This window comes from Lactuca virosa, chromosome 2 (assembly GCF_052849685.1).
Source record: "Lactuca virosa cultivar CGN04683 chromosome 2, Lactuca_virosa_CGN04683_v6, whole genome shotgun sequence".
Classification (NCBI taxonomy): Eukaryota; Viridiplantae; Streptophyta; class Magnoliopsida; order Asterales; family Asteraceae; genus Lactuca; species Lactuca virosa.
This window is the reverse complement of record NC_136427.1, coordinates 151,454,094-151,481,046: the sequence shown is the minus strand read 5'-3', so window position 1 is coordinate 151,481,046 and position 26,953 is coordinate 151,454,094. Positions and strand designations below refer to the sequence as shown.

General features: G+C 35.4%; 1 protein-coding gene and 1 long non-coding RNA gene across 7 annotated transcripts; one reads left to right on the top strand and one right to left on the bottom strand.

Annotated features, from left to right (window-relative positions):
• Positions 1-994: 994 nt before the first annotated feature.
• LOC145159612 (uncharacterized) lies at positions 995-4,950 on the top strand. Of its 6 annotated transcripts, none has more exons than XM_079078631.1 (7): positions 995-1,472; positions 1,563-1,712; positions 1,964-2,130; positions 2,235-2,317; positions 2,518-2,646; positions 3,645-3,725; positions 4,314-4,950. In XM_079078631.1, the coding sequence occupies exons 1-3, from the start codon at positions 1,275-1,277 to the stop codon at positions 2,069-2,071; spliced, it is 456 nt and encodes a 151-aa protein (XP_078934757.1). In that variant the 5' UTR covers positions 995-1,274; the 3' UTR covers positions 2,072-2,130; positions 2,235-2,317; positions 2,518-2,646; positions 3,645-3,725; positions 4,314-4,950. The 6 variants fall into 6 exon arrangements, with proteins under 6 accessions (XP_078934757.1, XP_078934754.1, XP_078934755.1 ...); XM_079078628.1 differs by having other exon boundaries at positions 2,502-2,646; XM_079078629.1 differs by having other exon boundaries at positions 1,964-2,317.
• Positions 4,951-10,752: 5,802 nt separating this feature from the next.
• On the bottom strand, positions 10,753-11,222 carry LOC145157207 (uncharacterized). The gene is made up of 3 exons (XR_013737168.1): positions 11,169-11,222; positions 10,971-11,060; positions 10,753-10,828 (listed from the first exon to the last, which is right to left on the bottom strand). It is a non-coding gene; the product is annotated as an uncharacterized LOC145157207 (long non-coding RNA).
• Between the last annotated feature and the right edge of the window lie 15,731 nt (positions 11,223-26,953).

The window sequence follows — 26,953 nt, the reverse complement described above, 5'->3', positions numbered from 1 at the left end:
TATATACATAAAACCTAAAAACAAAGAAGCACCCTACCGTTTCCTTCTTCCATATTCCTTACCCATTTCCTCCTCATCTTCCATAGCCACCCATCGTGCAACCATTGTCGTGAAACCCTGTTAAACCCCTCGCTCGAGTATTAAAAGGTTAATCATCATTGTCCTCATGAGATTCATTTGTCTTTTAGCAAAAAGAAAGAATCAGAGGTAGATGACGGGAGCAAGAACATAATCATAGTTAATGATTATTGGAGTAATAACAAAAAGAAACAGATTTAATTTGGGGATTAGGTTTTTGGAACTGTTCAAACTTTTGTATATTTCCTTCATGCTCGTCTATTGAAATGCTTCATCTCTCATCAATTTCATGATGCTTCTTCCGATTTGTAATTCGTGTGGTTTCGTTATATGTGGATCGGAGATATGAACAATAGACAGAGGAATTGGCTTGTGGTTGGAGGTGGTGTGGGTCTAGAGAAGACGATGGAGTGGGGGTGCTGTGTAAGGGTTGGAGATAGTAATGACATATTGATTAGCGGGCTTATGGTTGGGGATGACGCCGGAGAAGACGACTAATGGTGGGCGGAGGAATTATTGGAGGGAAGGGACAGAGGCATCTAAACGATGCAGTAAGGACTAAGGAGTATATACACGACCCACAAAATTCTATAATATTAATAATTAATAGAAAATACATGATGGAGGGCAATATTATCAATTCAGCATGTCTTAACGGAATAAATAAACCGCAGTACAGGGAACAAATCCACAAAAAAATCAAATTTTGGACTATTGGTGCAAGTTGAAAACCTTTTGGACTTCATCCACAACTTTTTGCAAACCAGGGACCAAATTTGCAGTTTAGTCTATATATATATATATATATATATATATATATATATATATATATATACTGGAACAAGGTAGCAACAATAATTTTCTTATTTTTGTACATTGGCCACTAACTTTTTCCAGTTTTACACATTCGCCATATGATTTTGAAGGTTTTGTCAGATTTTGTCCTTGTAGTTGTGATGTTTTCATTAGGGCATGGTATTTTTTGAGGGATTGACAGCTTAGTCCCTGGTCTCCTCCCTGGATTTTGCCCTTTTGGACAAGCTGTGCTCCTTCCATCGGCTCCCCACCTCATCTTCCAATCAAGCGCCCCACCTTTCCTTAGACTACACCTCCCAACCTTCGAATCAGGTTTTTTCATTTGCTTCCACCGCTTCTTTCCTTCGATTTATCTACGCATATAGGTGATCGATTTCATTATGCCAAAACGCTTCACACCTCCGACCTCTGCTGAACGCAAACGCCACGGCCACAACTATCGCCGCTGCCACCTCTACCACCACAAGACTACCCTCCTCCGCCGCTGGTCGTCGGTTTTCATCATCCCTTTTCGCTTCTCTCCTTCTCCGGTGGTTCTTTTGTCGACCATTATGTCCCTCGTTAACAGACTATTCAAGGTATGATCATAATGTGCAAGAAATGGAAGGTAAGCAACTAATTTGGTTATCGGCACAATTTCTCATTTCTCTTCTCCATTCAATCGATAGCTTTCAATTCCTTCGTCAACAGAGAATGAAATTGGAGAAGACCCCTTTTTTGTTAACCTTCAACTAATTTTCTGGTTTTTGAGAGAAATTTCGAATTCAGAGGGTTTGTCTACTGCAACACCCATCTCCTACTCTAATATTGACTTCCAGGTGAAATTATATTTGATGTTTTTCCATATATACTTTCTTTTCCATCTGCGTTTACACAATTGTTCAATTCTTTGTTTGTAATTGTATTTTCGTTTTTGTTCGTGAAGCTGCTGAATGATGTTTTAGTGTTGGCATATATGCCTCTTTACTATATTTTCCCTAAATAACACTTGACTAGGGTTTTTTTGGTAATTTTTGTTAAATGGACTTTATAAACTTACGTTTTGATATGTATTTGTTTTGGATTGCAGGGTTCATTTTCATCATCTTTTCCAGTTGATGCTTCACTACGGTTCACCAACACAATACTCTTCTTATTTGAAGTTCATTTGAAACTAAATGATGGATCATGGGCATAATTGACTTGTGAATGACTTATAGTTGATTGCATTTAGGGTGAACTTATGATTAATTAGTAGTGGGTGAACTTATGATCCATTAGTAGTTCATTTTAGTTATTTTGTTTTTCACTTATATGACATGTGTGGTTGACGTGTACAAGAATTGTGGGTTTTTTTGCAGTTTCGGGAGAATACCATACTATTAAATAGGGGTGTGTTGCAGGAAATTGCAATGCAAGAAGATGTCTTTATATTTAATTACATGTAAGGAATCTTTTCCTCGATTTCTTACCAAATCAAATGCTAAAAAGGTAGTTAATACTGCTGTAGTGTGGTTTATTTTTATTAGGAGAGTAGGGAAAGCTTTTATAGTCACATTATTACTATCAACTTCACAGACAACCTTTAAGTAATAATAGCATAACATTTTTTTCCTTTTATTGAGAAGCCACTCAATTTTTTAGCATGGGAAAGTACTCGGTACGCATATGAGCAACAATGCATCTTGAAAAGAGATGGAAAAAGGAATCAAGAGTTGTTCTTCCTAAGCAAAGACCGTATTTTTTTCAAAGCTATTGACCTTCACGTACAAAGTAAGTTCATATCTCTCTTTCTGTCTCACTCGCTGTATTTGCGTGTGTGGTTTCCATAAACGTTGGTTTCTGATTTTAATAAGGGTTATAATTTTGATTTATTAATTTTGTCAATATATGTATGTCTATTCTTCATTTTTGATGAATTTTGTCAAATCAAAATTGTTTCTATATTAATTACATCTTGCATTTATGATATTCGATGAAATATGAACATAGATTACTATTTGGACCGGTGAATAGTTGTTTAGTGTATTGTTGTGCCCATATGTAGATATTAGAGTTTATCCGAATCTTACTGCCACTGAAAAGAGTTGCACTAAGCCAAGTGGGAAAAGGGTCATGTCTTATGAGACTATGTGCCCTGATGATGGATATATCTACATTCATAATAGTGAACTTCTAATTGGGCTGCTTGGGAAGGCTACTATTGGTCATTTTTCTTTTCAAATATTTTATAAATGTCAAAAATACCCTTGTAGTTTGGTGCACATGAATGTGGGGGAAGGAATGGAATGGTTGATTGATTCTAACGGAATGAAAAAAGAAGCTTTTTTGCTTTGTCTGATGGAATAAAGGAGTGTAATTCCTTACAATTTGCTAATCTTAATTACTTAGCTAGATGGTGTTTTTTTTTCAATTCCATTATGTAATGAAATGAAAAATTGCAATCTAACCCGCTTTTAGTGGTGTAATTTTCAATGAAACATCTATCTAAAAAAATTACTGATTTTAGTTAAATTACAATTTGTTTTAAAAAGTAACTACAAAAGATCCATTTTATTATAATCCTATTTATGTTTTGATACTCAATTTCTGTTGCACATTCACATGCCATCCCACACATTCAACACTAAAGACATTATAACCAAATGAATTACAATGACCCGTGCGGAGCATGGGTAACTACGCTAGTTTTTAATAGGGATATGCGTTGTGAATCTCATCTTTTATTGTTTTTTTTCCGTATATTCAACCGTTCATCTTTCCATGTGTAGGCACATTATGCTGTATTCATGTTCGTGTCCATGTAGTCATGGCTTGTTGGGATCTAGAACAATCTCTATAAAGCTTAATAGGTAATCACTGATTACCACACAATCCCATCAGCTGATGGTAAAAATTAAAGAAAACAAAATCCAACTATAATATTCAATTTTATTAATTTTGTTATATTGGTTTCTTGGAATTAGGGAGCAATATCAATAATAAGATCATAAACAACTCCTGCCACTACCATTAAAAATTTCCAGTATGCAAATTTAGTTTTTTTGCAATCCGCTGTGATTATATTGCAGATACGAAAGCACACAAAAACTTAAATGTCTAAATCTTTAATTACTAGATTACCTTTTATAATAGAAAATCAAGTTTTGTTTTATGAAAACAAGTTAATATGTAGGTGTCTATGATCATTGTATTGTCATTCTGTTTTAAGTTTAATTCAAATCCTTTTGGCATCATGCTAACGTTGGATCTGATGGTGCTCAAAATGTTATTCATTTTGTTTCTTGTGTATATCAAATAGAAGAGTTGGATTGTTTTTTTTCTATTTTTGTTTATTTTCAGATTTTAAATCTCTAGTTGGTCAAAAACTAGAGATATAATGAGATTTCATACAAGAGATTTGAATGTTAATCAAGTTGTTTATAAATTTGATTTTGCAGGTTGTGTCATTTTTGTTGAGCATCTATGGTTGTTTGTGTGTTTGTCACACCCCCAAACCGGAACGGCGGAAACATTCGTGGGCGGAGGACGTCATGTACAGTATCACGACAATTGAATAATAGTAATCAAAGTAGCAACAACCATTGTATTGATAATATAGTGTTTACATTGTATTCGAATAACATATGATTGACTCCAAAAGCAAATAGCAAAACAAAGACTTGAAGCTACTATGCTCCATCTTCTAGAACCTGCGTGTGTACCTGTCTACTAGTGCCCTGAGAATACAAGTGATTTGGACAGTGTCAACATTAAAGTTGGCGAGTTCATAAGCATTCGTTTTAGAAAGCATGTTCTTTGTTCCATGAAAATGTTATAATGTATTTCCAGAAAATCCAATATTTTCTTTAGTGAATGTAGTGTAGTCTTAAGCCTTAAAATCAAGATGTAGGTAGTCATTGAATCCTGTAGTAGTAGTAAACTATAGCCTTATAAAAAAAATAAAACTGTTTACTGCGTGTTTCTTGTAATTGTATACTGTATTAATGTACTCTGTATTAGTAAAGTAGCGTACTGTAACTCTATCTGTATGAAAATCTTTGTATAAATGACTGGATACCCCAGATGAATTGTATAGTAGTGTTTTGCATGAAAACTTTTGTATAAGTGTCTGATACCACCAGCTGAAATGTATAGTAGTGTACGGTAGTTTCATTAATTAAAATAAAATTATTAAAGTGGTATTGATCCCGTAAACAAAAGTTTAATTTAATAATATTGTGAGTTTCATATAACCATACTAATATGACCTAGTAGCCTCCACGACGTTCTTCAGGCGTCAGTATATTATGACATTTGTCACCCCAGGCCTGCCGGCCTGACTGTAGCTAATAGTCGAGTTGCGGGATTGTCAGTCTCGTATAGATCTATACACAAATTTCACGTTCTCCATCCAGGAGACTCTGGTTATACTTTATAGGACTGGAACCTGTACCCAGATGGGTACCCCGAAGTAGTGCCTCACAACCCTGTATTAACTAGTTTACCTGTAGTGTTATAGTGTTCTTTTGTACTTGAAGTTGTATGTATTACCTAGTAATAGTGTACTTTGTAAGTAAAATAATTATACTTCAATAATTATTTAGTAGTGTATCCTTGAATTGTTGTAATAGAGTAGTGTTCTTGAAATCGTAAGATAGCGTAGTGTCTTCCAAACCATACCTATTATAGTTTAAATGTATGTCTTGTTCTGTGTATTGTGCTTAGCAAAATAGTGTAGTAGTTTACAAACTATACCAATTATAGTTTAAATGTAATGTTCGGTAATGTACTGGAAACTTTTGTAATTAATTGTGTGTATAAAGTAGTAGTCAGAAACTTGTGATAAACACCCTCTTGCTCAACATGTTACAAAAGGGTTAAAAAATAGATATAAACGTATGTTTTATTATAAAAATATTGATAAATCGTTTTGAATCAATTGCAAATGGTTTAGAAATCGTTTGAATATTAACACAAGAACCCATGTGTTTTACTTGTATTCTCCCCCTAAAATTATTGAAAAATAGTGAAAACGTAGGGGTATGAACTCACCTCTAGTGCGTGTGTTTGATCGGACTCGAAATGATTGCGAATGATCCTCGGGTTAGAACACGTGAAAGCAGCCGTATCCTAATAATAATTATTCCCGACGTCGTATTTAAATTAATAAGATATTAATTTAAATAATTAAGTAATGGCTAAAAGTAATAAATTAAGTGTTAGACAACACTTAATTAAATAAGAAAATTACTTACAAAGGTCTTAGGAATTATTTGGAATAATTCTCGACGTTTTCGGTGAGAATTTGGGTGTTTTCGGTCAAGGCTTGAAGATTTGAAGATCTTGATGAATGTTCTTGGTGAAATTATGAAGATTTGAAGGATGTTCTTGAGGGATTATGGTGTTTACGGAGGATATTTGAGAGCAAAATGGAAAGGAATTCCGTGTGAAAGGTGAGAAATGAAGTTGAATTCGGTTGAACATACACACACACACACACACACACACACACACACACATATATATATATATATATATATATATATATATATATATATATATATATATATAAAGGGAATTCGGTCTTAATGGGCTTGATAAATTGTGCGTTCGGTCCTAATGGGTCATATTCTTTGTGTGTTCGGTCATAGCAAGACCGAAGACCCTCTTGGTTGATTGTTATGGCCGAACACATCATTTAAATTAGATTCCAAAAACCGAATTTCTAACTTGGTTTGATTCCTTGACCGAAAACACCAATATCTGGTGTTTATTAATGCTTTAAACCTTAACCTTTTGCCATAAGTTGAATTATACTAACCTAAATTAGCTTAGGTTTCAAACTATACTTAGTTATTAGCTTATAAACATGCCTCTAAGGCTATAGAGAATACAATACAACACGGAGTGCAATGTAGATTCACTTGTGCTAGGTTAGGGTTTATACTTTGCTAGGTTTAAAATTTCGAGTTGTGACAGTGTTTGTGGTGGTTCCAATATGAACTGTGTGACAATATTTGTAATGAATATTCAGTTTTGATGATTAGGGAACCGTGTAAAAGAATTTTCAATTATGTAATATATCTATAAAAATCTATGTTACTATGAAAATTAAATTTATTACATTTTTATATATTTCAACGAATACTATAAATGGAAATTGGATTTGTTGAATATTTTTATCGTTATGAATTTGTTTTGGAACCTATTTTTGCTATGGAAGAAATGGCTACAGAATTTGCTATAGAACAAATGGTTATAAAATTTGTTACAGAACAAATGGCTACGAAATTTGCTACAGAAAAAATGGCTACGAAATTTGCTACAAAACAAATGGCTACAGAATTTGTTACGGAACAAATGGCTACAGAATTTGCTATGGAACAAATGGTTATAGAATTTGTTAGGGAACAAATGGCTACGGAATTTGCTACACACCCGATTGTTACGAAATTGTTAAGGAAGTGTGTTGTAGTTAAATTTCTACGGAATAAACGTCATAGCAAAACTGCTACGGAACTATAATTTTGTAGCTAAACAGTTTGCTACAAGAAATATACCTACTGAATCTCATTGACAAATTCCGTAGCAACTTATGTAGTTATTCAGGTTTAGCTACGGAATTTTAGCTTTTAGCTACGGAATTTTTTCGTATCTAAATCGAAAATTTCTTCATCATCATTTACACACACATTAGCACTAGAAAAGGAAATACCATAGCTTAACAAATAGGGAGAATTTCGTATACGCCCTTGCTAAAGGGTTAAATATCGTATTTGCCCGACCTAAATTCTAAATATCGTGTTTGCCCTTCTTAATGTTTTTTAATATCATAAATACCCAAATCTATTTTTTTGATTATTTTTATTGATTTATAATCTTTTTTACCATTTTAAAATCATTAAAGCTAAAAAATATTTGAAATAGACAATTTTGCCCTTGCTTCTAAATTCCAAAATCATATCCACGTGAACAGATAGAAATCGCTTGCGTCCTGCTTCATGAATCGTCTTCCCTTGCTGATCCACGATTGTGTGCGATTGTAGCGTGATTGTTGATCGATGAAGAGCTCTATACGTAACATTGAAGCGAAAACCCTAAGTGTTGGCAAAAAAACATTTGGGGGTTTTAAGTTTTTCGACAATTTGATTGATAGTTTGGAATTACACTCCTCGATGTCCGTCAATTGCTTCTTTAACATCGAAACCTTGTCGTCTTTCCCGGCGATATCTGACTGCAATCTATTAAACATGGTTTCTAAAGCTCTTAATTTGTTCGGATTCTCATTAACCTGAGCTTCCAAACAAGACCCAGTTGTGAAATCAAGATTAAAATTCGGATTTTTTCGAGAATCTATATACAATCCCCTCAAATCGTATAATTTCTGAAGTTGATTCACTAAAGCTTTATCATTAATCATAATCCCTTCTTCATCAAACGGCACATGGGTTGTTTGTAATTGAAGATACGAAGCTTCGAACGATGAAATCACAACGACAACGGATGAAATTAGATAGTTACCGAAGTGGGGAAGCAGAAACACTTTGATTTTGACTTTTTAAATTCAAATCAGGTTTGATGATGATGACTTTCTGATTGGTGATGAAGTCTTCGGTAGAGTCAAGAAGAGTGAACCCATCTTCGGTATCGGAGACGGCAGCTGATACAACGGCGGAGTTAGTGGCAAATTCTTCTTCTTCAGTGAAGAATTCGAAGGTTTTGACTTTGAACGCAATTGCAAACTTCGGAAACATTTCTGAGATTTGTGGGGGTTTTGAAGTAGCTGCTGCTCCCAATTCCATTTCGAACTTTGTTCTTCTTCACATAATCATATCATGATTTCTAGAAAACTCATGTGAAGACGATTCATGAAGCAGGACGCAAGCGATTTCTATCTGTTCACGTGGGTATGCTTTTGGAATTTAGAAGCAAGGGCAAAATTGTCTATTTCAAATGTTTTTTTAGGTTTAATGATTTTAAAATGGTAAAAAAGATTATAAATCAATAAAAATAATCAAAAATATAGATTTGGGTATTTATGATATTAAAAAACATTAAGAAGGGCAAACACGATATTTAGAATTTAGGCCGGGCAAATACGATATTTAACCCTTTAGCAAGGGCGTATACGAAATTCTCCCTAACAAATATACATCACAAAATAAAAATTATGATCTATACTTTTGAAAATCTACATGTTATAGTAACGTTATCCAAATATAAAAATAATTATATAAAAATTTTAAAAACTTTTAATTCTTTGATTTACCTTTAATACTAGCTTCAACACTGATTGAAAGAAGGCCACCATCAGCAAGTTTATTCTACCCAAATCCATCATTCTGTATTGTTGAGCACTGAAGTGAAACCTCAATGGAGCAACTATCTTTTGTAAAAACATGTACATTAACTTGGACATGATTTTGTGTTAATAATAATACTAAATACATTATTTTTTGTATATTGTAGTAAAAACAATGAAGGAAACATACCAACAATTGGCAATATGACACACCTATTTCACTTACTAAACAATATAGAGCACTTGTAAGTGTTGTGTAAGGCATTTAGAGGCATACTTGCACCCTCGAATTACAGCTTCATGTACAGACTCACTAAATCATAATATAAAAAAGAATTAAGTACAAAAATCTTGCGCACTAAAAAACTGCCATATTTTATTTTTACCTCGAATGAACCTTTTGTAGAAGGGCAGAAAGGTCACGTGGTTGTTGATTCAATACTTGAAGTGGCCAATTTTCGGGTCCAAGAAATGATTCATAATTATCTGATGCGTTATGAAACCCTAGATCCCAAATTAGATAGGAATTCTCCGCTAAACGACATGCAAAATCAAACTCCTGTTTACCTGTTGAATCGGAAGAACAGGTTCGTTCGACGACCTCTCTTCTTGTTGTTCTTAATTATGACCAAAAACTCCTCCAATACTCGCCAAGAGTGACGATAAAAACTAGTGGAGACGGCTATTGTTTGCGTCCCCTTCTTCTGGGTTTTTGGTAGCATTGAATATGAAACTTTCTCAATTTCTTTCTCTCTTGTAACAACTACAATTTTCATCGCTCTTTCCTGAAATCATTGTTGAGAAAGGGAGAGGGAGATCAGAAAGGCGATGAGGGCCGAGAGGCTGTGGAAACGAAGGTAGGAAGCACCGTTTTTACTTTTTTGGGATTTTGTTTCCCCTTTAGCTACTAAGAAGGAAGGACGTGTGTTACCTAAAAAAGTATGAAATGACAGCCAGTTTTAGGACACGCGACAATGCGTGTCCTAAATTTATCAATATTTCGGAGAGATGAAATTATTTTTAGGACACGCACGTTTGCGTATCATAAATCCAGTGCGTGTTTTTAATAAGCTGTTTTCCGGTAATGAAATCAACAGTACAACATACAAGAGATAGATGACATGTTTTTAGACGAATAAGTTATAACTAAAAAGAGAGCGGGAGGAAGTGATTTTTTACCATCGTTTGAGAGGGAATTTCTATGTGATTTTGGATGAAATTTTATATAAGAGGAAGATGTGTAACTTGTTCTTTCCTTCTAAAGTAACAATTATATATTAGTAAACTATGAGCATAAAATCAGTTTACTAGCACAAAAACATGTGTAATATGAGCAATTATGTTGTGTAATATGCTGTGATATTTTAACAAAGGAAATAAATATGTAACAAAGAACAGATCTAGCCAAGTATTGGATAAATTCTCAGCATGTAATTCTGGAAGATCCAACCATTTGGGACAGAAAAACAACAAAACAAAAAACTTATTCATAGCCAATAGCAAACATTTATAAAAACAAACTGAAAAGAAGGTTTCTTAGAATTGAATAGCTTTGCAAGAAAACACTTGCATTGTAAAAATAAGACATTGTTCCCAATGAAATTAGCCCCAAGGATATTTTGAAGTTTCTGTTTTGAGAATCATAAATCCGAAGCTCCAAGTATATATTCACTGCACGGTTGAAACTTTTTATATTTCCTTCCATCCTAAGCTTGCATAAAAATATATTCGAAAATAGCACGTGACAGTTGGTTTTGTGTGCATGTGTGTTTAATTATGTGATTAGAGAAGGGTTTTCTGGATATAAAAGTACCTCAGGAACCATCCTCAAGTACGCCAAATTTCCTTTGAGAGAAAGATCATTTCTGGGGTTCTCATAAAAACTGATTATGGTTTCTTCATCCTGTAAATGATTTTCAAGATTAAAAGCTAAACATGAAATCACATAACAAGATATATAGTCAAGAAAAAAATGAAAGCAATCAATAAATCCATCCTCTTAAGTCTTGACCTGAAATGGGTTAGAAAGGAAATTTAAGAGCAGTGATTGGGCAAAACATAGAACATTAAAAAGCGATAATCTTGATAAGTAATAAAATGGAAGGAAAAGTCCAGGCTGGGGATAAGATGATCTTTTCATGAAATCCGAGCCACACTTACATCTACTGGTCAACAACACCTATTAACACTAAAGTGGGTTACCTTGGATCTAACCCAGTAAAAAAAATCTTGGAAGAAATTACAGTCATCAAAATCGAGTAAATATGTATTTCTGATTTTCTCTACGACTCTACCTTATATAGAAATTTGGAAGATGGCGTCATCGAGGTCAACATCTAGAGACTTCAAATATATATGAGAAACGTTGAGATCATGAGAGATTTGGTGTTACTGATGATGATGATGCGATGAACAAAAACCCAAAAGAAACGGTGCATGTGTGTGCCTATCTAATGGGTGCATTTTGATGAAAATAATGGGAGTAAAGGCGGTCAGAATCGGCAATAATGGGTGCAGAGGGAAATCTGTCGCTGAAAGTTGTGTTTTATAATTTATCACTTATCATACTTTCGGTCGCTGATCTGTCGGAAATCTGTCGTTGAAAGTCCAATTTGTAGCAGTGTTTTAACTCCCAACTCCTATAGTCTTTCTTGGTTTTCTTGAACCTTTAAAAGTATATTCTTCTCATAATCATTTATTGCGCAAATGACATAAATGCCCTACGAACTTTCTAGTGTTTACCCGGTGAGTCCCCAAAGTTTTTGTCGGGCTTTATGGGTCCTTAAACTAGGATATGACCTGCTGTTTTAGTCCCTGTCAACCTGTAATAGCCGGTTCAGTGACCTTTTAGACCAAAAAATCACACAACCCTCTTCCCTTCTAATCGATTCTCGATCACAATCCCCTTCCACTATTTTTTTAGATTCGATTTCAGCTCTTCAAGGAATTGACCCCCTCCTTCCTTTTTCTCTGTTCAAAATCGCACAAGCTACCTCTCATTCTCCCTCCGAGTTATTCTCCCTCCGAGTTGCAGGTTTGATGGATGCGATGTTGAGAAGGATGCTTGGGTTTGATGAGGTTCACAAAGGAAATGAGAGTTAATCTCTTTTTTTCTTCAATTTGCAGGTGATTGGTTATGGTGGCTGACCGGTGGTTTTTGTGGGTTATGGGTGCTCCAATGGTGGCTAATTTCATGACACAAATGGGAGGAATAAGGGTGTTTGGATTGGGCTGTTGTAATAATGATTCTGTTGCGATTAAGGTGGGTTATGGTGGCTGTAATAGCTGAATAAAATGTTGATGAGAAGTTGGTTCAGGAGGGTACGAATTGAGTGTGAATCGGCTTTAGAAGAAAAGAAAGAGAGTTTTTGGTATGAATTAATCTCCGAACTTATTTTTTTTGGCTTTATAGGGGCACAATATGAGGTTTTTTTGTCTAAAAGGTCACTGAACCGGCTATTACAGGTTGACAGAGACTAAAAGAGCATGTCATATCCTAGTTTAGGGACCCATAAAGCCCGACAAAAACTTTAGGGACTCAACGGGTAAACCCTAAAAAGTTCGTAAGGCATTAGTTTCATTTTCCCTCATTTATTTGCCTTGTGCATTTTGATGTTGCTTGTTTTGTTTTCCCATTACCTATAGATCTGCTCAAAGTCAAGTCAGCAACCAAGCAGCTCAACCCATACTAGATATGTGGATGCAGCAACTAATATAAAACATAATAAATCAAATAACTTCAATAATATATATAAATAGTAATATTTAGTTGAAATGTATATGAAATAAATACTAAAATTAACATGAAGTTAACAAGAGAACCACCGATGCACGTTGTTATTTTCGTTTTCAGTTCATGTTTTCTAAATAAACAACTTCAAGATCGCACTAATCCTCTACAATTGTGTTGCATGAGAACGAGCCCTTAAAAAAAGAAGAATGTGGCCTGGTGGCCTTGGAAGCTTTGACAAGTGTTTTAATATACAAATTACTGGCATATTCTCTTGGTGTTACTTGCTATTTATACCTCTCAGCTTTACATCCAAAAACATAACCTCCCTCCCTCAACCCCATCCTCTCTAACTACCGGTGAACCATGAGAGATATCACCGGTGTCTCGTTCGGGGCCCCTTTATGGCCTATAGTCATCGCATTAACCGTCTTTGGTATTGCTAACCTTATAGCAGTCTCGGCTGATCCTTATATCTATTCTTCACCACCACCACCATATATATATACAAGTCTCCACCACCACCGGTGCATTCACTACCACCACCATATCTTTACAAGTCTCCACCGCCACCGGTGCATTCACCACCACCACCATATCTTTACAAGTCTCCACCGCCACCGATGCATTCACCACCACCACCATATCTTTACAAGTCTCCACCACCACCGGTGCATTCACCACCACCACCATATCTTTACAAGTCCCCACCACCACCGGTGCATTCACCACCACTGCCATATTTGTACAAGTCTCCACCACCACCGGTGCATTCACCACCACCACCATATCTGTACAAGTCTCCACCACCACCACCACCATATTTGTACAAGTCTCCACCACCACCGGTGCACTCACCACCACCACCATATTTGTACAAGGCTCCACCTCCACCGGTGCATTCACCACCACCACCATATTTGTATAAGTCTCCACCACCACCAGTTAAGTCACCACCACCACCATACTACTACAAGTCTCCTCCTCCTCCTCCGGTGCATTCTCCACCACCACCTTACTACTACAAATCCCCACCACCACCAACAAAGTCTCCCCCACACTATTACTACAGTTCTCCACCACCACCAAAATCCTACTACCTCGTACCTTACCCACACCACAAGAAACTCATCGTAAAGGTCGTGGGCAAAGTTTACTGCTACAGCTGCTATGACTGGAAATACCCAATCCAATCACACGCCAAGCACCACCTCAAAGGTATAAACTTCAGTTTCTCGCACTACCTTAACTGTTATATATATATATATATATATATATATATATATATATATATATATATATATATATATATATATAATATATCCAGAAAAGTCCTAAAAATTTACCCTAATTTACGAAAAAGTCCCAAACTAAATTTTGTTTACGAAAAAGCATGAATTACCTGTAAAAATGGTGATTTGACCTCTTTTTTCCGGTTTACCGGTTTTATTACTTACATGTTTCACTAAAGTCCCATTATTTTACCTTAATTTGCGAATAAGTCCCAAAATAAAATTTACTAATGATTTGACCATTTTCTCTATGTAACATACATTTACCGGTTTCATTGTTGACCCGGACGCCTAGTCATTAAATGAGATGATGAGATGGATATGTTGAGTTATATAATGTTATGTTTAGCATAAAACTTGACATCCTGATATATTGTATATCTTTTTGGAACATAAAATGCATCCAACGAAGACTACAATAATTACATAAACTAACAACAACTGCGTTATTTTTTACGTTTATCAGAAATATCAAATTGTCTATCTAATCTTATGTAACCCAATATATTTATCTCATCAGGCATCAACTTATTTTCTGTCATTTTTTCTTGGAAACACACATTTTATTGGTTTCATTGCTGACGTAGATACATAGTCATAAATGAGCCGGTGAGATGGGTATCAAATTTTACAGTAAATGTGACATTATATAACCCATCGTATTCATCTTATCAGCTAATTTAATGACTAGGTGTCTAAGTCAGCAATGAAACCGATAAAATGTATGTTACATGAAGAAAAAAGCCAAATCATTAGTAAATTTTATTTTGGGATTTATTCGCAAATTAGGGTAAAATAATGAGACTTTAGTGAAACTTGTAAGTAATAAAACCGGTAAACCGGAAATAAGGGGTCAAATCACCATTTTTACCGGTAATTCATGCTTTTTCGTAAACAAATTTTAGTTTGAGATTTTTTCGTAAATTAGGATAAAATTTTAGGACTTTTCTGGAGATTTCCATATATATATATATATATATATATATATATATATATATATATATATATATATATATATATATATATATATATATATATATATATATATATATATATATGAATTGATGTGTATCCAAGTGCTTTGATGGTTGACCCATGTTCTATGTTTCTGGTTTTCCACATCTCTTTTACCCAACGATACATACAGACATATAGACAATTAACTTTCAGAAAATATTTATCTTACCTTTTGGTTTGATTTGTTTACTATCTTGCATTTTAAAATTAAAATAAATAAACATCAAAATGAAAGATATGCATATTTCTCATAAAATGAAGCATTAATTTTCTAAAATTTCATTTTTGAGTTAACTTGCTAAGACATATAATCATATAATGATTTCTTATTATACCATATAAATTATAATACTTCAAAAAAATAAAATAAAGATACCACGTTGAAGTTTCAACATATTTTTTTTATGAAAGACCACATTATAAGTTATATATTTATGATTATTTTGTATAAGAGTTAATAATATTTATTTAATTTAAGTATTTAACCCCAAAATTATATCATGCATAGCATAACATGTTTTAATTTTATAGTAACCGGCATATTACAAAAGGTGGACCAAAAAATATACACGAAGTTGACTATTTTTTTTTATTTGTGTTGAAAATGTACTGTTGTCGAAATTACTTGCAAGGCTGTTGGCCAAAAAGAAATTTCTGCATATGGAAAGACTAAGATCAATGGCAAATATGCAATTACTGTTGAGGCTTTGGACTATTCCAAATATGGAGGATCAAAAGCTTGTACCGCTAAGCTTCATATGGCACCAAAGGGAACCAAATATAATAGTTCAACAAATCTTCATGGTGGTTTGAAGGGTGCCGTGTTAAAGGTCAGATCCAAAAATGCTTATGAGGTTGTCCTTGACGCTGAACCATTTGCATATGCTCCTAAGACTCCTTCTACGCTTTGTGAGAAGCCAAAGCCAAAACCAAAGCCCACTCCTTCTCCATATTATTACAAATCTCCACCATCACCGCCACCCACTTACTTGTATAAGTCTCCCCCTCCACCCGTTAAGTCTCTTCGAGAATATCACTACACATCACCCCCACCCCCTAAGAAATCAACACTTCCTCCATACCACTACATATCACCCCCACCACCCAAGAAATCACCACCTCCCCCATACCATTATACATCTCCTCCCCCACCGGTTAAATCTCCACCACCACCATACCACTACACTTCCCTTCCACCACCAGTGAAGTCTCCTCCCAAGTACCACTACACATCACCCCCACCACCTAAGAAATCACCACCTCCACTAGACTACTACAAATCGCCTCCACCACCGGTTAAATCTCCACCCCGACCTTACCATTAAACTTCACCACCACCACCAGTGAAATCTCCACCACCAGCATACCATTACATTTCACCACCACCATCGGTGAAGTCACCACCCCCACCTTATCATTACACATCACCTCCACCACCGGTGAAATCTCCGCCACCACCATACCATTAAACATCGCATCCGCCTCCCATTAAGTCACCACCTCCACCGTACCACTATATATCATCTCCACCACCAGTGAAATCGCCTCCCCACCATATCATTACACTTCACCACCTCCACCCGTGAAATATCCACCAACACCATACCATTACACTACGCCTCCCCCACCTGTAAAATCCCCTCCACTGCCTTACCATTACACATCACATCACCACCGGTAAAATCCCCACCATGACCCTACCACTACACATCACCCCACCCCCCGTGAAATCTCCACCACCCCCATACCACTAGACCTCACCTCCACCACCAATTAAGTCACCACCACCATCATACCACTATACGTCACCACCACCACCGGTTAAATCCCCACCACCACCTTACCCTTACACATCACCTCCACCACCCATGAAATCTCCACCTCCTCCATACCATTACACCTCACCACCACCACCAGCTAAGTCCCCACCATCACCATATCAATACACGTCACCTCCTCTACCAACAAAGTCCCCACCACCACCATACCACTACATATCGCCTCCTCCACCAGTTAAGTCTCCACCACCGCCGTACCATTACTCTTCACCTCCACCACCAGTTAAGTCCCCACCACCACCATACCATTACACATCACCTCCACCACCTGTGAAATCTCCACCACCTCCATACCATTACACCTCTCCCCCACCACCAGTTAAGTCCCCACCGCCACCATACCACTATACATCACCTCCACCACCAGTTAAATCCCCACCTCCACCATACCACTACACCTCTCCCCCACCACAAGTTAAGTCCCCACCGCGACCATACCACTACACATCACCTCCACCACCTGTGAAATCTCCACCACCTCCATACCATTACACATCACCCCCACCACCAGTTAAATCCCCACCACCTCCATACCACCACATATCTCCACCTCCACCAGTAAAATCACCTCTTCCGCCTGTATACATCTATGGTTCTCCTCCACCCCCAACTAAATATTAGACTCCCATAACTTTGTTCATTGCAAGATACAACCATGTAAGTATATTTTTTTCTATTTCTTTTCGATATCACGAAACATTCTCAACATTATAACAAAATATTAAATGCTATCACACATCCATAACAACTTCATATCTATTGATGTAGGTTTTATTTTTTGTACGGGTTTCATAAAGAAGGTTCCTCAAGGAGGTGTTTGAAAATTTGTTCATCCACAACCAGTTCATTGTATGAAGGTTTTAAACATTGCACTTCACATCATCAATCTTTTTGTTACAACCATTTCCTTTCGACATCGCCGTTGTGGGTCATCATATCCTTGAAAAAGAGCTTGAATGGTTATATACCGGAAATATATGAAAAAGTTCAATTGTTTGTCACCAGAGGGTGATAAAAGTGTTGTGGCTTTAATAGTTTTTCTTTTCATGTTTCATATTTATATTGTATAAATGGATAACTAATGGTTATTTTATATTTATATATTATTGGTTTAATCTTCTCATTTCTTCTTTTTGGAGTCCTATATTGTTAGAGATATGGCCACTACACAACATATTGTTAACACAAATTAATTACATGAGCCTATATGGGTTACCCACTTGACTCAAGATAAAAACATTGACAAATAAATAAAGAGGGAATTAATTAATTATTTAATAAGTGTCAATAAATAATTAGAATTTATTGTAATTAATTGTTATTGGTTAAAGTGTTAATTAATATTTAGAAATTAATTGGTGGAAACTAAATAATTATGCTTAAAATACTTATATAAATTATTTGAATAATTAATAGATTATTCTAAAGGATAATTACTAAAGAATAAAATAATATTATCCTTGATTAAAATTTGGAAATGATAATATTTCCACCAACTATATATAAGGAGCAAGCATAAGGGGTTTAGGGTATATTCAAAACCTTAAATTCGACCTTCCTTTTTTTCCTTTCCTCATCTCTGGGCAACAACCTATAGAAAACATTGGTTTCTTGGTGGTCAAAATTATCAAACCTACAAATTTAGGGTTCTTGATTGCTTGCAGGTCAAGGCGTATGATACTGTCAAAAGCACTCTTATTTGAGTTCCTTAATCTTGTTGACATTTGTTAAAGGCATTTCTTAAACCTCCTTTTAGGGTTAGTGTTTCTATTAATAGAAATAATCATGATCTAGTGTTTAATCATATATGTTCTTGATTTAAATGCTTAGTTATTTTCTGTTTAATTAACTATTTCTTATAAAAAAAAAAGAACACCTTATTATCCAATAATAGTATCAGAGCCTTTAATTCTTGTTAATAGCATTTAGAAATAAGTTTTCGAAAAACTAATGTGTATGATCTTGTATATATTGTTTGGGAAATTTTGTGTAAAATATATACACATTAGGGTTTCAAGTTCATTGATCGGCAAGAACGATTTTGTTTTGAATTCAATGTCATTGTTTCCCCTTTACTTTGATTGTCTTATAATTTTGGTTTTATTTTTTGACATGAACTCATACAACAAAAACCATGAAGCGTGCTTATATCTTATGTTTATAAAACAATTTTATCGACAATGCAACATATTAACAAAGATTGTTATGTAAATTATTTAATTACAACAGTTATCAAAATAATGTTACATTTTATTCTGTGGATATGGTAATCTATTGAATCATTTTGGGCATGTGTTGATGATGTCTTGAGTTGTTTAGTTTACTTAGGCTAGTTTAATAGTGACTTGAATGATGTGTGTAGGTTCCCATTTTGTCGATTGGATCGGTGTAGAAGATATTACCAAGAAGATAATCGTGTATGAACATGATGAACACGATATGTGAGTAAAAACTGTAGTAGATAGATAGAGAGATATAAAATATTACAAGAACACTCATGGGTTAGGAGAGATAACTCTCCCTTGGTGGGAGACTCCCACCAAACTCTCTCTAGTCTAAATGTCTACATAGTGAACACTCTAATGAAATAAAATGACCATCACCTTCACTTTATATACTAGTGGAAGGAATATGCTTTTTATACAAGGGAATATTCTAACCTAATAAACACTCAACAGTGTAGAGCATTTTCATGCTCCAACAATCTCCCCCTAAATGCTCGGAAATGGTGAGGGTAAAGTAGTGATAAAAGGCAGAACATCCGACAGGCAGGTCCGGTGGGTCTGGTGCTGAAGCGTCTCAGAAGAGATGAAGCTGTCGTGATCTCGGAATCTGGCAATGGAATCTCTAGCATGAAAGAACAAACAAAGAAACCCAATCTCTGAATAAAAGTATGAAATCCCAATCTTCGAATGTGATCAGTCCCTAACAACTAATCATCTTCACAGTCTCCCCCTCGACTGTTGAACCGAAGATCACAATGTTGAATAACACAACATCTTCAATATTCCGAAATCGAATGATAATGCACCAAATAATCTCTACAGAATAACCTGCTGAAAATGTGAAGCATCCAAAAATAAAGTCCGAATAATAAATAATATGAATCCGAAGACATGGTCTAGCAATGCCAAAAATTTGATCCAAAGATCAAAAATAAGTGTCACGCCGCATCGCAAAAATAATCATCGTCTTGAAAATATCACAAATCCAAACTCGAGCAATCATAATATATGAACCGGATGCAAACACAAATGAGACATCCCAAAGTGTAGAGTCTGAAGATAAATAATCATAATCCGAAGAACATCCGGTTATGCCAAAAATTCTATCTGTAAAGATCAAAATTTAGTGCCACATCACACTACTAAATGAATCTTCGTCTTCAAATGTCTCTAACGTCAAAACTCCAATAATAAACCAGAATGGATGCTCATGATTCTCCCCCTATTTTTGATCGACCATGCAATAAAGATAAAAAATAATCATGAAACCGGGAAAGAAAATACGTCGGATATGATGGAGCATCGCACGCTCCCCCTTGATGTGAGCATCTACCCGTAAAAAACGAGGATATTATTTTTCGGTCATGGGTAGACATGGTGATGTATCGCCGAACTGACCAAACACTGTAGAATATATATATGATAAACCCGCTGCTGAAGAATCATAATTGCTGAACCGAAGTAATGCCAAAAACCGAAATGCAAACCCGAACTCCCAAATAATGGTCCGAGACTATATATATATATATATATATATATATATATATATATATATATATATATATATTATAGTCCGAAGGGAGTAAAAATGTGAGTAGCTCGGTAGAAGTGAGACACAAAAACAATAATCTCTGAACCAACTGTGTCATCACTCATAATCAGCAAGAAGAATGAAGTCATGAACCATAGGGCTAAAATTGGTGTTAAAAAAATAATTGATTTTAATAAAAAAAATTGGTTTTAATAAAAATAATTTTTATTAGAAAAATGGGTTTAAAAAAAATAATGGGTGTTAAATAAAAGTAATTGGTTTTAAAAAAAGGAAGGAGTAAATTGGTTAAAATTAAAAAAACTTGAAAATAAATGGGTTTTAAAAAAATGAAATAAAATAAAATGAATGGGTGAGTTTCGGAATATAAAAAAACATGGGTTAGGGGGTGGATCCATAATAAAAATGGATTCGCTCCTGAAAATGGGTTAAGTCTCAGAAGGTTTTAAAGGTTAGAAGTGGATAAGGTTAGGAGTGGAAAATGTTAGGAGTGAAAAAGTTAAGAGTGGAGAAGGTTAGGAGTGGAGAATGTTAGGAGTGGAAAATCCGGAGTGAAAATAAAAAAATAAAGTCAGGAAAAAAAAGGGTAAAGGTCCGAAATATGTTATGGTCCGGATTTTTTTTTTTGGTCCGAAATTTTGGAGTCCGAAATTTTTAATTTTTTTATTATTTTATTTTTTGTTTTTTTATTGAGAATTGTTGGTCTCGGAATTAAAGGGCAAGTGGGTGCGAAGTGGAAATAAGGTCTGAAATGGATTTAAAGAAAAGGTCCGGAATGGGTTTTAAAATAAAAAAATCCAAAATGCAAGGGTGGACTCCAAAATGGGTGCCGGGTAAAATGGGTTCGGAATAAAATTGGAGTTCCGAAGTGGGTTTTAAAAAAAATTCCGTAATGAAACGAAAAGGTCCTGACTCCGAAACAGTGAAAGTGGTTCCGGAAGGTGGGTCTATGGAGAGTCCGTAACAGATTCAAATCTCAAAACACGTTACTTGCTTGTGTGGTCATTAGGCATTAAACGGACAAGAGTAATAAATGTAGAGAGATAAAGAAGTCATAGTGATTTGAAGTGTCGGATGGCAGGCGTGCGGCAGCAACATGCGTCAGGTGGCAGCGAACCTCAACTCGAGACAGGTTCGACGTGGCATGCATCTGTTGGACATTAAATAGAGAGCTAATGGGTCGATGATGGCTTTACCTTTTAATGCATTGTGGGACCAGGTTGGACTCAACAACATGAAGACTTGTTGGCTGTATTACTCTCAAGCACATGGGACCAGGCGATGACGTGTCGAGTGATGGGTAGGAGGGTGCATCAAGTTTTCAGCAATTAATGCTTGACAGAAAGGAAAAGTCATGCACGTGAGGAGGTGACCCATCTGATGAAGTGGCTTGAGATGAATGGTTGCGTGAATGTCACGTGCTGGAGGTAAGGATGGGTGTCACACCCCAAAACCAGAACAGCGGAAACGTTCGGGGGCGGAGGACGTCATGTACAGTATCACAACAATTGAATAATAGTAATCAAAGCTGTTAGGGTGCAAAGTTATGCTTGGATGTAGAGTCTTGGGCTAACCTACTTGTATGTGTAAATGGGATGAGTCTTTCCTATAAATAGGAAGTGAGTGACTCCCATTATGTAAGGAACCATTTTGGAGTGTTAGACTAGAGAGAGAAATTTGTACAAACCCATTTGTATATCCTTTCTAGATCTAATATGAGCTTAAAAAGATTTATTTACTCCTTGTGTTCTTGAGCTTGTATGATGATTCACTAGATCTTTTCTAATTCCGCACATGCCATCATAATCAACACCACTACAATTGGTATCAGAGCGGATGTTCTTGATTGGATCAAGAATTGATCCTTGATGGCAATCTTGATTTGGTGATTAATTTTTTGATTTTTGATCTTCATGATTTAGAGAGTTTTTGGATTCTAGAAATCGAATTCATCATTGATTCTATTCATAATTCGATTTTCTTCACTAGAATTGAAGTGATTTTTACTTTCTCTCTCTAGAAAACTCATTCAAAATCACTTTCTCTCTCTAGAAATCTTCAAGTATTTGTGACCATGGTGAATTTGCCGTATAATTCTTGGATTGTGATCATTGAAGATGTCAAATACAAAGTCAATACAAATCAATATTATGGGTTGGTGTTAAACAAGTTGATTTCATGTGGAACTATGGTTTCTTATGGAGGATTGAAAGATGATCATGGAAGCTTGATATTTCAACCACTTTGTGAGATTAAATGGTTGGCTGAAATTACATGGTCCATATCAACACGTAGTTGTGATAAGAATGGAGAAGAAAAATATTTGTTCAATAAGAAATATGTTTCTCTTATTGAAGACCCAAATGATCTCTTTGCTCTTAAGTTTGTTGAAGTTCAAGACAATGGAGTCCAATGTGATGTTCTTGATGTTCTTGAAGTTCATGATAAGAAGATTCAAGTTGATTCTCATGATGAAAAAGTTTTTTGCTCGATTGGAGTTCAAACCGATGATATTTTGTGTTCTTGTGATTCGTTTGAAGGAATGATTCCTTATCATAAGCCGGTGATCCAAGAAATTCACAAGTATCAAACTCCAAAAGATTTGATTCAAATTCACAAAGTTCAAGTTGTGGAAAGTGGGTTTGTTCATGAAATCAAGTCTTCAAGATGCAAAAAGATGAGAAAGAAAAAGAAAAAGAAGATCAAACGCAAAAACAACGGGTTTACTCACAAAAATCGTCAAATGTTGTGAAGCCGAAATCCATGAAGCAAATTTGGGTTCCAAAGCAACAATCTCCAAATGTTGCATTGAATTTGAAGTCAAAACCCAAAAGTGTTGTTTGGTCTTTTGAAGATGTTCTTGGATCGTTGAAGAACACGAAGAACACGAAGAACGAGTTGTACATCAAGCATAGTGGGTGGTACAATGTTCAAATTTGAGATTTTCTTGTTCCAACAAAAGAACCAAGATCTTCTAAATTTGATTCATTCGTGGAAAACGGAACTCGATTCGTCAAAAAGGTATCTCAAATTCTGAAATGGATTTCAAAACGTCCATGATTTCGATTCATACTTTACGTTTTTCATTTTTGATCGATTTGCCTCATTGGATCAAATTCGTTTCAACCCCATTGATTGATCCAATTATTTTTGTTTAGATCAAAATCCTAAAAATAAAAATAAAAATCATTTTTCTTCCATGTTCATGTGATCCGATTTGAAGTTCAAAAACATTTCCAATACATTACTGTTCATCATGTAAACATTTGGCCCAAAATGTTACTGTTCATCTAATTTGAGCCCAATCCTCTTTTCTAAACTGATCACAAATCCGATTTCTTATCATTTTTTTTTTCTCGTTGATCGAATTCTAGGCTGTTCGGTTCTTAATCAATATTGTTGCTGATTAACTCTTGGCTCTTAAAATCGAAATTGAAAGTGAATCTCGATTGATTTCTTGAAGACGAACTTGGAGTTGACCACATATTCAGTTTCAAATAAGGATTGCAATCGAATTAATCTGTTACTGTTCACATCAAGAATCGATTTGAATTAAGTCAATTCTTCAATTGATGTTTGATGTTTGAGTCGTATTTGGCTGGAATCAACTAATGATGTTGTTAGTATTCTAAAAACGATTTCGATGTTGACTGAGTTCTTGATTTTTAGAGTCGATTAAAAAGCAAAGTCAAACTTGAAAAAGTCAAAATCAGACATTCAAGTGTTGATTCAAAGGATTGACTGTTGATTTTGGTGTTGAACAAGGCTTCGATATTAGTCATTGATTTGATTTTGTTTAATGAGTTTAGCTGAATCGATTTGCTATGGGTCAACTGGTTTTACGACGAATAGAATGGGTCTGAGTATTGAGTTCGCATATCTGACTTCAAAATGGAAGGGTTAAAGTACTTCTACTAAAAGCGAAGGCAATAAAATTGAAGAGTTCCATTTTGAAAAATGAAGTCGATGTTCGAAGCTTTGGAAATTCGATCTTGGAATTCATAATTCGCTTTTGACAGGTTGAAAGGAAAGCGAAGAATGAACTGTGAAGAAAAAGTGAAGGGAGGTATTGACTCGATGTCAAGTTTCAAAGGATTGATTATGGATTGATGTTATGTAGGTGATGATCGAATAGTAAGAAATCATCGATGTTGGTATGTTGATTTTACAATCGAAGGGTTGAAGTCTGTATGTTGAGTGTCAATGTCGATGGATTTTAACTGGATGGTCGACATTGATTACAAACAGATGACGAACTTTGATTTTTGATTGCAACGAGTGTGATTTTGGGAGTCGACATCAGGAAGTCGAACTCACACCGATTTGAGATTGATAGATTGGAATCGATTGTTGTCTGTTGATGTGGGTTAGTAATTGTTGTCAAAAAGCGAAGGATTGGAGTAGCGATTTTGATCTTGAAGGAGTCGATGGTTTGGGGATGAAATCAGTAAGCTGATAACGAATAATGAGCTGATAACGAACGAAGGTTTGGGATGATGGCAGACTTCGTTTTGTGGCGATATCAATTTTTGAAGTCGATGTTTGGGGTGAATGAAAAGAGAAGGACGAATTGTTTTGGATTGGGTGATTGAATCTAACGAACGAAGTGAAGAAGAACGAGTTTTCGTTAAAATGGTTGTTATGAACGAATGCTAACTAGTTGATGTCAAGGAACGAAATTGATAAACTGGAATGAAGTTTCGTATAAAGGGGAGAGAGAAAGATTTCGTACGAAGGGTGATGATGATTTCGTAGGAAGGGATGAAATTTCGTACGAAGGGTGCTCAAAAGTTTCGTTCAAATGTGCCCTGTGAAATCTTTCGTTAATATGGTCTGAGTATTTTCGTTAGATTTGGGGAAGAAGAAAACATGAATTTTCGAAAATGGTCCTGTTGTTTCGATAGTTTTGCATATGGTTAAAGTTTCGTATGTTTTGAAGAAATAAGGCAGAAATTTCGAAGTTAGCCCCTGAAGTTTTCGAAAATTTGGCAAATTATACCCAAATTCGAAAATGGGCTAATTTTCTGAGATAACGAAGATTTTACGGTTCTGGTCCCTGCAGTTTGTGCGAATTTACGCTTTATGCCCAATTTCGCAAATGGGTAAAGTTTCGCATATTATGCTTTTTTTGGCGCAACGGGTCCCTGCAGAATTCAGAAAGTTACATTTTTTACCCGGATTTTGAAAAATCTTGCAACTTTCACCCAAAAAGTCAAAAATTTTCACGAATTTGGAAATTTTTTGAGGGTTTTTCGTGATTATTTTTCCGTGCAAGATTTTTGGTGATTCTTTTTTGGTACACATCAAGCGGGAGCATTGTGAAGTTTATTCCTCGGGCGCTTCTCACCCTTAATGGGTTTTATAATCATTTTTTGATTATAAAAAGGGGAAGAATGATGGGTATTCGAAGCTTCTCGGGTTTGTCGAATATTCATTTCCGGATTTGAAGACCGGTGTTACTTCCAGGGGGAGTTTGGTATTGATTGCGCTAGCTCGTTGGAGACTGAAGCCGGGACATCCAATCCTAACTTTGAGGGGGAGAATGTTAGGGTGCAAAGTCATGCTTCGATGTAGAGTCTTGGGCTAACCTACTTGTATGTGTAAATGAGTTGAGTCTTTCCTATAAATAGGAAGTGAGTGACTCCTATTATGTAAGGAACCATTTTGTAGTGTTAGACTAGAGAGAGAAATTTGTACAAACCCATTTGTATATCCTTTCTAGATAATATGAACTTAAAAATATTTATTTACTCCTTGTGTTCTTGAGCTTGTATGATGATTCACTAGATCTTTTCTAATTCCACACATGCCATCATAATCAACACCACTACAAAAGCAACAACAACCATTGAATTAATAGTATAATGTTTACATTATATTCGAATCATATAAAACTGACTCCAAAAGTAAATAACAAGTAAAGACTCGAAGCTAATATGCTCCATCTTCTTGAACCCGATGCGTGTACCTGTCTACCAGTGTCCTGAGAATACAAGTAGGTTTTGAAAGAGTATCAGCATTTAAGCCGGTGAGTTCATAAGCGTTTTGTTTTAGAAAACAGGTTCTATGTTCTTTGAAAAGTGCGTTGTGTTTCTCCAGAAATCCTTATATTTTCTGATATAATGATTGTTAAGTAAAATGTTTT